The 12,560-nt window shown below is 46.7% G+C and overlaps 1 protein-coding gene across 1 annotated transcript; it reads left to right on the plus strand.

Moving 5' to 3' along the window:
* The first annotated feature begins 1,665 nt into the window (after positions 1 to 1,665).
* LOC120695608 lies at positions 1,666 to 9,401 on the plus strand. Its single transcript, XM_039978811.1, has 3 exons — positions 1,666 to 1,987; positions 2,074 to 2,618; positions 9,374 to 9,401. Exons 1-3 carry the CDS (start codon positions 1,862 to 1,864, stop codon positions 9,399 to 9,401), a joined length of 699 nt encoding a protein of 232 aa, XP_039834745.1. The 5' UTR covers positions 1,666 to 1,861.
* Positions 9,402 to 12,560: the final 3,159 nt, after the last annotated feature.

Consider the following 12,560-nt stretch of genomic DNA (forward strand, 5'->3'; position numbering starts at 1 on the left):
GTTCAAGCTAACGAGCGGATAAATCATGCATCTCAATCAAAAGCATCTTTAAACTCAAAATCTCCAATCCGATCCCTCAATACCCCACCTACTAAGTGGCAACGGCCTGTCACGACGCCACCCCTTTCAACAAGATACCCTGAAGCAAGTCGAACCCCCTTTGGTAGTTCCGCCATGAACCTCTAGCCACCATGACTACAAGATCATGCTAAGCGATCTATCTCGATAATAGATCTAAGATGAAGCAAACCCAAAGAGAAGAACGAAATCGAAAGAGAGAACATGATCGCTAATAGATTCGGAAGACATGATTATCATTACTCACATAATAGATTCGTTTGGATCATCACCGCCATGTGCACACCATCGATGAATCCAACTAGCTCTTGAACTCCGCCATGGCACAACCACGCAGGGAGGCCACGGCGGCTAGGGTCGGCCTAAGCCATCTCCTAGACAACTTCGAAGACTTGCGGCGGCCGTCGTCTCCCTCCGGTCTTGGCCCTAGGTTTTCGTCGAGTTCTGGGTGGATGGATGCTTCGAGTTGAATAAGGTGCGAGCTATTTATAAGCCGAGGAAGCCACCGGTCGAAGGGGAGGTCGAACCAACCTAAAAAAGGGCTGGGCCGGCCGGCCCAATGGGCCTAGGCCGGCCGGCCTGGCTCATTCCTTCGCCGTCTCGTGTCCTCCTTTCGCGTGCAAACTCCTCGCATCTTCTAGAGTTTATGTCCTTCACGATTGCACCCCTTTTGACGTCGTTATCTTGGAGATATCTTTGAGGAAAGGATAGGATAGGGAATCCTTCCTTAAATCTTCATTTGCTTTGCTTAATCCCGAAGTATCTTGATCTCATCTTCGTAGGCTTGGTCCTTTGGGCTCTCTTGGAGGATGGATGTGCATGAATGGGCTTCGAATCAACATGGGCTTTGGTCCTTTCTTTGGGCTTTGGCCTTCGTCTTTCTCCGTGTTAGCGCTCGATCACGGGCCTCATCATTTCATGCTCCAAAATAGGCCAAAAAGCTGCAAAAACGAAGTTCCTTCAAAATATATGTGCAAGTGTGAAAGTGACCAATAATTAGGCCGGGGTTAGGACGGTTAGTGATTTTGATATTAAATTCATGCCATTATCAAGGATAAACAAGGGATAAAAGGGGTACTTAAGGAGCGCCAACAGTGGGAGATGTGGAAAACTCATGTATTCAGAAGAGCTTTAGGCCCTCTACTGCAGCAAATTGATCCTGAATATGCAATCCCTAAGGAAGAGGTACTGAATTTGTGCACTTATTCTTTCCGAATCCTCTACCAATTTCTCTTGGCTAACCTTGCTCGCCTTGCTTTTCAGCAACAATATGGTCCAGAACCTATAGCCAATAACGGGGAACCATTCTACTTTCTTCCATCCACCCCTGATGTTCTTTTTTTGCAAGGGATCGCCGTCGATGAAGAAAGTAATAATGATTGTTCAGCCAGATGTATTACAGTCGGCCTCTAAGCGGAGACAATTCTCTGGAGATGCTACCCCCCGAGTTCCAACTAAGAAAAGGAAGATCTTCACGAGACGGGTCATCAAGAAGACAGCACAGCCTTCCCCAAGTCCATCAGACTGCAACACCAACCAGGTAATCCATCCCTCTAAATTTTCCTGAATGTTTTTCCCCTTTTATATGCACATATACTCTGGTTGATTATAATCCTTTCTCCAGGACACAACTGAAGAAATCCTTAGCATTATAAGCCCATTACAACAGAGAACTGCTGTTCATGAAGTCGATACTGGTACAACTGAAATCCCTGAACAGCAAGAAGCAACCATCGTCCAAGCAGAAATTCGCAGCGAAGAAACTGCAACAGATGATTTGACGATGGAAGCCCAACCCAGAACTCCCAAAGCTCCGTGTGACGAACAAGCCGTCATAGCCGATGCTACTGCCGCTGCCCCAATTGAGCCGATCACACTCGGATCGACCATTGCTTCTTCCTTACAACAGGTAACATCACATGAGCCGATTTTAAATCAGCCGACAACTCTGTTGATATGCCTTTGCTCCCAAAACTAACTCTGATATCTTCACAGGGCTTCAACATTTCAGATTTGCTCTCCTTTGACCCGGCATCAATGGGTCTGACTGCCCTTGGAGCAAAGGTACCATCTTTACAGCAATCGGCTAACTTGGCAGATCAGCTTCAACTTATCAAGGGTCTGCTCTCTGCTCCAATCAGTACTCTGGTTGATGATTCCATCAAGATAAAAGAAATCCTCGAGCAGATAGAATTCCAACTTCCAGAGTCACTTCGAGTCAAACTTTGGCCAGCTGGCCATCTTCCTTTCTTTCGGGCAGAAGTGAAAGCAGCACAACAGAGAATAGAATTAAGGCATTCTCAAATTCCTCTGAAAGCTGACATCGCTCAGAAGTGCAAACTGCTCAACCAAAAGAAAGCAACTCTGGATGCCAAAGCTGACATCTCCGAGAGTACAAGGCGGCTCAACCTCCTGGAAAAGGAACTGATGGAACTAGAAGAAAAGATCCACAGCACCCAAAGACTGATCCAAGAGGAGAAAGCCTCGATCGCAAACTCCAAGCAAGAAGCCCAAAAAATGACCGAACAGATACGAGCAGAGTTTGCAGAGATAAACACCTTGAGTCAACAGATAATAACAGGCGATGACAAGGATGACGAAGCGATCATCGCAAGAGCCGACGCCGTACGCGCAGAAGCCATCCATGCCATAGAAGGGTTCCTGAACTAGTAGAACTATTCAGAAAACATTTAATGTTGCCTGTTAAACCTGAAACTTGTACTCATTAAAAACATCTTAAGTCGATGGTGACACATCGGCTGCCTTGCATCTCATATATATTTTCCTCTGGCCAACTCAACGTGTTGGCCTCTCTCATTTTTTGCTTTTTTTACTAGCCAACTCAACGTGTTGGCCTATCTCATTTTTTTTACTGGCCAACTCAACATGTTGGCCTATTACAATGCAGCCAGATGGATCTCATCGGCTCTTATCACTCGCATTCCCACATGCTCGGAAAATACTTCTTGAGGTGTTGGCCATTGACCGCCACAAGAAACTTGACACCATTCAATTCCTCAAGCATGTATGCGTTTCTAGGCAAAACCTAATCAACCTTGTACGGTCCGTGCCAAGTTGGAGACCACTTGCCATATTTTCTATCTTTAGTTCCCAATGGTAGTACTACCTCCCAAACTAGGTCTCCAACCTGGAACTCTTTTGGCTTGACCTTTTTGTTGTATGCACGAGCAACTTTAGCCTTGTTTTCCTTGATCTTCTCAAGTGACCAAAGTCTTAGCTCTGTAAGATCCTCCACATTATCGCTCATCAAGGCCGCATACTCTTTAGCCGATAGATCATTCTGAAACTCAACACGCCTCGATCCGACCGTGATCTCCCATGGTAACACATCATCTTGACCGTAGACCAGATGGTATGGTGACGTCTTGATAGATCCGTGACACGAAATACGATATGCCCACAAAGCCTCTGACAACACCTCATGCCAGCGCTTAGGATATTCATCGATCTTCCTTTTGATCAGCTTGATAAGGCTCTGGTTGGATGCTTCAGCCTGTCCATTAGCCTGGGCATAATATGGGGATGATCTGATCAGCTTGAACCCCGTGTCATCGGCAAACTTTCTAAATTCCTCCGATATAAAAACCGATCCTCCATCGGTCGTGATGGTCTGAGGGATCCCAAACCTATGAATGATGTGCTCTTTAACGAAATTGATCACATCTTTTGATGCCACCGATCTCATGGGTGCCGCCTCCACCCATTTTGTGAAATAATCCGTGACAGCTAACACCCATTGGTGACCTTTGCTAGATGGCGGGTTAATCTGGCCAATCATATCCATGGCCCAACCCCTGAACGGCCATGGCTTAATAATAGGATTCATTACTGATGCCGGTACCATCTGAATTTTGCCAAATCTCTGACAAGCCTGACATCCCTTGTAATATTTGAAGCAATCTTCAAGCATGGTAGGCCAGTAATACCCCGATCGCCTAATCAGTCATTTCATCTTATGAGCCGATTGATGAGTGCCGCAGGCTCCTTCATGAACCTCATGCAAGAGCCGATTCGACTCTGCAGGTCCCAGACAGTTAAGCAGCAGTTCTTCCAAAGTCCTGTAGAACATGTCGTCCCCAATCAAAACATACTTCATAGCTTTGAGTCTTATCCTTCTGGGTGCCCCCCGAGCCGAATCTTTCAAATAATTGAAGATATCGGCTCTCCAGTCTCCAGGTTCTAGAAACTGAACCTCTACATCGACTCCATCAGCTGTTTCCTTATATCCAGAAGCCATCTGTGCCAGGTCATTGGCTTCACTGTTCAAAGTCCTTCGTATCCAGTAGAAATTAATGTACCTGAATTGTGACATCAACTCACGGCACTGCATCCATATCGGAAAAAGAGCCTCTCTCTCACATTTATATTCTTCCGTGAGCTGAGAAATCACCAGTTTTGAATCCCCAAATATTTCCACTGCTTCTGCACCAGCTTCTAGGAGTAACTCAATCCCCTTGCGAACGGCCTCATAGTCTACTAAATTATTGGTGCATGGAGTAGCCATTTGATGGAAAAAGAATATGTCGCCCCTCGAGGCAATACCAACAGAATTCATACGCCGCACCCATCATCACAAGCCGATCCATAGAAAAACATGGCCCAGGCACGTACAAAAAGTGCGGACACGTCAGTGTTGACCCTGTCTGCAATGAGATCCGCCAGTGCCTGTCCCTTAACTGCCTTTGCATGTTGATATCGGATATCGAATTCTGACAATGCAAACATCCATTTTCCTAGTCGGCCTTTCAGAATGGGAGCCGACAACATATGCTTGATGACATCCGATTCGCATATAACGATCGTCTCCGCCGAGAGCAAAATATGTCGAAGCTTTGTACATGTAAAGAATAAACAAAGACAAAGCTTTTCGATCTCAGGATACCTGGTCTCGGCATCCAACATGCGCCTGCTGAGGTAGAAGACAACCCTCTCCTAGTCCTCATGTTTCTGAATCAGAACCGAGGCGATGGAAGTGTCACCCACGGACAAGTACACGTAGAAAGGCATGTCCTATCGTGGAGGAACCAAAACTGGAGGCTTCGACAAGTATTCCTTTATTTCGTCGAAAGCTTGCTGCTGCTCTGCCCCCCAGTGAAATTCATCATCGGACTTGATCTTTACCAGACCCATGAACGGCTCGATACGCCCAGACAGATTGGAGATAAATCGTCTGACAAAGTTGATTTTGCCGATGAGGTTTTGTAACTCCTTCGTAGTAGGCGGCTTCATTGTCTTTACCGCCTCCTGACTCTTCAAGCCGATCTCGATTCCTCGCTCATGTACCAGAAATCCTAAGAACTGACTGGCTGATACACCAAAGGCACATTTCTTCGGGTTTATTTTGAGCCCAAACTTCCGAGTTCGCTCTAAAACCTTACGGAAATCTTCCAAATGCCCCCCAGCTGACATGGACTTGACCACGACATCATTAATGTAGATTTCTACTAGCTTGCCGATGAGATCATGAAAAATGTAATTCATGGTGCGTAGATACGTTGCACCGGCATTTTTCAATCCAAAGGTCATAACCAAGTACTCGAACAAGCCAACCGCGCCTGGTACTCTGAACGCGGTCTTACTTATGTCTTCCAGGGCCATGAAAATCTGGTTGTAGCCAGCGTTACTGTCCATAAAGCTCAGCATTTTGTGACCGGCAGCGGCGTTGATCAATGTTTCTGCCACAGGTATCGGATATTCGTACTTTGGCGTTGCTCTGTTGAGGTCTCTGAAATCCACGCAGACTCTCCATCGGCCATCCTTCTTCTGTACAGGGACCACACTAGAGATCCATTCTGCGTACCTGCATGGCCTGATGAATCCTGTGTCCAATCTCTTTTGCACCTCTTTCTTGACCTCCTCCAGGACTTCAGCTTTCATCTGCCTTGCCCGTTGTTGAAACGGCCGAAATCCTTTCTTAAGCGGGAGCCGATGTTCGACGATGCTTCTATCCAAACCAGGCATTTCAGTATAATCCCACGTGAAACAATCCCGGTATTCCCTCAACAGTGCTATCATCAGCTCACGCAGACTCGGGTGTAGCTTCTTGCTGATAAATGTTGGTCGCGGCTTATCCCCGGGACCAATATCCACTTCCTCCAAATCATCAGCTGATGTAAACCCGTACCCCAACTTGCCGTCACCTGTGAAATCGACTGCAGACGCAGGCGACTCGTCATCATCTGCCACATCAACAGCAAACACGGGGAGATGACACAAGAAAATTTTCGGCCGACCGCACGGGCCGGCCGTTTCTATATTACTCCTTGAAACTGAATGCTCATTAACTGACCAGCTACCGGAGCAGGCCATTGTTTGTACATAATGTGACAACTTTAACTCCAAACATATATTACTCATTTTTTGGGGCCGGTCGCTGGGACCGGCCTCTCTAATCTTGCTAGATTCTGTAGCTTGCCAGGATGTTTTTACTCTGTGAGGCCAGTGGATAAGACCAGCCTCAGCCCGTTTTTTGTCGCTTCGATCGGATCTCAGTCTTCCAGCGCGATCCCTGAGATCGGCTCTTGCCCTTCCGCGTCCCAGGCGTTCATATCTACGAGCGAAACCTCACTGGAGTCATCTGCACAGACCACCTCCACTTCATCGCCATCCCACTGGACCAAACACTGGTGCATCGTGGAAGGAACACAACAATTGGCGTGAATCCAATCCCTCCCAAGTAGCACTGTGTATGTACTCTTACTGTTGATGATGAAGAACGAGGTTGGGACGATCTTGCGGCCAACTGTCAACTCCACATTGAGGACGCCCTGCGCCTCTGACGGTTGGCCGTTGAAATCATTGAGCATCACATTGGTCTTGATAAGATCAGCAGCGGAACGACCCAACCGACATAGCACTGAGTACGGCATCAGATTGACTGCGGCGCCAGTGTCGACCAACATCCTGTTCACAGGCTTGCCATCGATGAGACCCTTGAGATACAATCTCTTCAGGTGCTTGTAGCTTTCCTCCTTGGGCTTCTCGAAGATGATCGGCTGTGGACCGAGATCCAGCTGCGCGATGGCCAATTCCTCCGGTTGAGACGCCCAAAACTCCGACGGGAGCACGAACACCATGTTCACATTAGCCGATGGCTTGTCATCGGCTCTTCGCTGCTTGGGGTGCCACTCCCTCCTTGGAGAGCACCTTTCCACCCTTCGCGGGTGCCTGACTTGCTCCGCGAGATCTGGACGCGCTTTCCTCAGCACTTCGAGGTACTTTGCTTCCGCCTCCTCGAGATTGCGTAAGCGCTGCACCCTGCGCTTCTGTGAGCGGCTGAGCCCGTCAGGACACCATCGTGGACGATGATACTTATCTTCCTCTTCTAGTTCAAAATCATCCCTGGCTGGCCGCCTATCATGGTCGTCGTGACATGTTCTAGTCCCCAAGCGCTGGAATACTGATGCCTCGACTGGCTGGCGTCCCCGAGGCCTGCATTCCAAGCAATCATCTATAGTAGGCAATCGGCTCATGCCGGAATTCCAACAGTACCTAAAGAACGGGCAATGCCAGTAGTCGCGTATAGCCTGGCGCCTCCCCAGCGTCCTCCCTGTGCGGTGCTCATACTCCTCCTCTTCCGATTCATATCGGCGGCGCAACTTGTACTGGTACTGGTATTTTTCCAGAAGCCGATTAGAAGCTAGGAGTTGATTGCGGATGTGACGCACTTGTTCTTCAGTAACATATTGCTTCTCCGGCTCATCTTCATTCTGGGGCCGTTTGCCAGAAGCGGCATCTTTCCTCTTGCTACAAATTTTGAAGATTTGATGTGCAAATTTAAATTGCTTAGCAAGGAGGATGAAGAGCTCAAATTAAAATTTGAGAGCATTAATGATACTAATGACTCTTTGGAAATGAAGCAAACTATCCCTTGTGCAATTCCTATCTCTAAGGTAGATGCTTCAACTTCTTACATTGATTTAATTGATGATTCTTGCTCTAACTCTTGCAAGGAGAAATGCTATAAGAATGTTGTTGTAGAACCATGTGATAATCTCATTGCCAAGGAAAATGATGAGCTCAAGCAAGAAGTGGAAAGGCTCATGAAGGACTTGTATAGTTTGAAGGGCAAAGGCATAGAGAGCAATGTCCAACCTTCTCAAGATAACCGTGAAGACAAGGTGAAGAAGCTTGAGAAGGGGTTCACCATGACTTACTCAAAGTGCCACAAAGAAGGCCACAAATTCAACAAGTGTCCTCAACCAAGGAAGAAGCTTCCGGATGAGAAGAGCAAAAAGAAGCTCACAATAAAGAGTTCTCTCATCTACACCAAGCCAAACCGGGGGAACAAAAGCAATAGCACCTCCTATGTGATCAAAAGGAAGACCAATGGTAAGGTGGTTGCTCACAAGGTTGGGAAAAAGAAAAGGAATTGGAACCACTCCATTTGGGTGCCCAAGGACATCATCACCACAATGAAGAGCCCTCAAATAGTGTGGGTTCCAAAGGAAACTTAAAGCCAAGAACAGTTTCGGGGGATTTGGAGACTTAGCTTACAAGTTGAAGTGAAGGTTTAAGCCAAAACAAGCTAAGCTCACAACTTGGACATTCGTTGCCCAAGTCCCCCATAAGGTAATGGTAGCTAGATTTCAATTCAAACATCATATAGCTCCATTGCTTTTGCTAGGTTGTTTGCATACATTGCATCTCTTAGTGTTATATATGGTGGGTTGCTTGTGTCATGATTCTAACCCATGAGCAACCTACATGGTTTGATAAGTGTGTAGAAAGCTACACAAAGTCACCCTTCATGGTATATGAACTTCATGAGATATGTATTTTATATGTGTACCATGAACACAAGCTATAGGGTAAACTTCTCAATTGTGTCAAAATCAATGTGGATACATTTGCTTGGTGATTCAAACACTTAATGCACATATTTAGGGGGAGTTCATCCTATGGTTTGTGATTTTGAGACTAACATGTTTTCTAGTTTATCTTTTGTAGTCTCACGATGGAGTTAACACTCTAAGAGAATGTTATTTACGCTCAATGTGAACAAACAACTCTATAAGAGTGATTAGATAAATTGTGCTTCATGCATATTGAGCCATGCTCTATTGAACTTAAATGCTCATATCTAAGTTCAAAGGCTATGTGCTCATACATTTGTTTAACCTTGGTGTACCAAGTGCTCTTTGTTTAAAGACTTTCTATTGGTTGCAAGTCACTTTCAATTGGTACATGCAAGGTAAACAAAGTTTCCCCCGAAGGTATGCAAGGTTCTAAACTCATTCAATTGGTATAATTGTTAATTTCCTATCTTTTTTAGAGCTACCTTCGTGCATGATATGATCTAAGCTTTCTTGTTGAATATTTTAGTTGTACACTTGATTTTCACATTATCATGTTGTGTACACACTTGTGGAAAGCTTAGCTCATGTCATACTAGTTTCGTGATTTTGTGATCCACCATAATAAATTTTCAATTGATATCTTCATTGATATCATACAATTGGATCATGAGTCATGAAACAAACTCCCTAGGCTACTAATCTTCTCTTGAGTTATATTATTTTGCAAGACCTTTTAGGTACAAGAACTTTTAGGTGATTTGATTCCAAAGGGGGAGAAATGTGGATCAAAGCAAGGCATGTTCCCAACAAAGAGGAAGAGATATTTCCAAGAAGGAAAAATATTCCAAAGGGGGAGACATGCCGAGTGGATCAAGTCAACACATGAGAGAGGAGTAGCAAATAGGGGGAACAAAAGGGGATCATAGTTTTAGGGGGAGGCCAAACCGTCATTGGATGATGGTAAGCATCCAAGTAAGTGTAAGTAGTTAAATTTGTCAATTCTTGCAAATTTTATGCTTGCTTTGATTGTGTTGTCATCAATCACCAAAAAGTGGGAGATTATAACGAACATGGCACCATTTATGTCATTTCGAGTGATTTTGGTGATCGTATGACAACGCAATCAATGGGACTAATGGTTTTGTTAAGTGAACATTTCTATATCCCAGGGATGAAGTAAAAAGGACATGCAAAGTAAAACACAAAGAAAAAACTCAAAGAAACGCTGAATTGGATGAGTTCTACTAAAATCAGTAGCACCAGAAGAACCGATGCCTATAGCATCGGTGCATCCGATGGTTGTCGGAAGATTCGACGGCCTGACTTTGGCACAAGCCTGTGCGCCTCTGGAGATCAAGTGAAAGAAGCGAAGCACCGGATGAACCGATGGTGTCAAGAGAGGCATCGGTGCATCCAACGTACTATGTTCTAGAGATGTTGTCAAGCGTACAGCAGCCAAGCTTTCAGCACCGGTTGAACCGGTTGTGCGTCGGAGCAAGGCGTCGGTGCAATGATGTCAGCAAGAGCAACGGCTATCTGCAGATTAAGTGTCACCGGAAGAACCGATGCCTAAACATCGGTTCAACCGATGGTCCCTGAAGATGATGCGGCCGTGTCAGAGAAGCCAACGGCTAGTTCGGAGCGCAGAGTGGCCGGAAGAACCGATGCCCTATGGTCGGATGTTCCGATGCTTACGCAGAAAACTGGCCAACGGCTAGTAACGGCTCTCTTGAGTTGATGGCCTATATATATGTGTTCCTCCGGTCATTTGAAGTTTGCTGGAGTTGTTGAACATCCCACACACACCCAAGAACATCTCCAAGCCATCCAAGAGCATAAATATCAAATCCTTAGCACAAGCTTTGTGAGTTTTAGTGCAAGGTTAGCTCTTGAGTGAGTGATCAAGCAAGGTTTAGATCCTTGTGCTGTGGTTCTAGAGTGAACCATCCTTGTATCTTGGTGCGCCGGCCATCCTTGGAGCTTTGGTGGCTCGCCGGCAAGTCAACGACCCTCCGGCTTGGTGTGGAGCGGCGTCGACGACATTGTGCGGGGGACGGAGACCCCTCATTCGTGGGCAATCTCCCTTAATGAAGATCGGGATCAAGGTGACCGTGATTGTGTTCGCGGAAGAGACTTGATTGCCGGGAAGCAATACTGTTTGTGAGTACTTCAACAACGTGGACGTAGGGGCGTCTTTGTGGCAATCCGAACCACGGGATAAATTCTCGTGTCGAGAGTTCGCTTCCTCTCATCCCTCTCTTTAATCTTTCGCATTTCATATTGCAACTTGTGTGCTTTTATTTTCTTAGTGTAATATCTTGCTAGGATTGTCTATAGGTTGCACAACTTTTTGGGGATGAGAGTTTTACACTAAGTTGAACCGTAGTTGCACATCTAGATCGTTTGTTTTAGTTTAAGTTTTGTGCAAACTAGTTGGAACTATATGTTAAGGTTTTAATAGTGCATAATTCATCTCCTCCTCTTTTAGGCTAGAGCATCCGATCACTTTCAGACTGCAAGAGCGTTCACAGTGAGACAAAATCCTCTTAGCGGCCTCGACCCTGAATTCCCTCTGCATCCCACTCCGATCGATCCGATCCCCAGGAATGAACTCGACTCACCCCGTCCACATACTTGTCGCCCATTTCCTCCGACCCTCTCTAGCATTTGAATGGTAATTGGTACTATACAAAAAAAAGTGTTGGTCACACGGCACGCGGCCAAGCTACCTATTTGTTTGTAGCTAGGATAGATATGATCGATGCCGTGGCTGCGGATACTAAGTGATGCGTTGGGTTTGTTCACCAACTAGCCGGGCCATAACTGACGCCGGTCCTGTTTTAAGCAGCAGCATAATTGCAGGATCCACGAGTAATGAGAGCAAGAGAGAAGAAGCATCTATATATCAGCCTGCTGCTCAGGTCGATCGCCAGCTAGCCCATCGCACAAATTAAAGGATTCAGATTTTTTTCTTTTGAGATTAATTAAAGGATTCAGATGCACTAAGGTGGTGGCGCGCATCTTGGTGGCTCTTATACATCTTGTGGAAGATAGATAAGTTATTTATCTTTAAAGCTCATTTGACCTAATTAACTACTACAGACTATTCAACAAAAATCTTTAAATATATTCAACATTTTCCTTAAACACGTTCAACATTTGACGTTCGAAATGTTGAAACTATATAGATAAAATGTTAAAATTGTAGGTGTCAAATGTTGAAATAATAAATTTAAAATGTTGAACTCCTTCACGGCGGCCTGGTCAGGGCGCGGCGGCGGCCCGACGGCGCGCCCATGGCGCGGAGGCGGCCGGGGGTGGCACGGCATGACGCCCATGGCGCGGAGGCGTCCGAAGGCAGCGTCGCGCGGTGGCCATGGCACGGCCGCGGACGAGGGTGGCGGCCGGCGCCGGCAGCGCGCGGCGGCCGGGGCCCCACAGCAGCACGCTTTAGCAAGCAGCAGCACCCCCGCAGCAACAGCAAGCAGCCGCGGCCCCACAGCAGCACGCGGCGCCCCGCAGCGGCAGCAACCGCAAGCAGCCGCGGCCACGCACACGCAGCAGCACGCGGCACGAGGCGGAGAGAAGTAGCAGCACGCGGCGCGGGGCGCGAGCAGCAGCAGCACGCGGCGTGCGGCGTGGGGCGGGTAGCGGACGTGCGGG

This window comes from Panicum virgatum, chromosome 2K, assembly GCF_016808335.1.
Source record: "Panicum virgatum strain AP13 chromosome 2K, P.virgatum_v5, whole genome shotgun sequence".
Lineage (NCBI taxonomy): Eukaryota > Viridiplantae > Streptophyta > Magnoliopsida > Poales > Poaceae > Panicum > Panicum virgatum.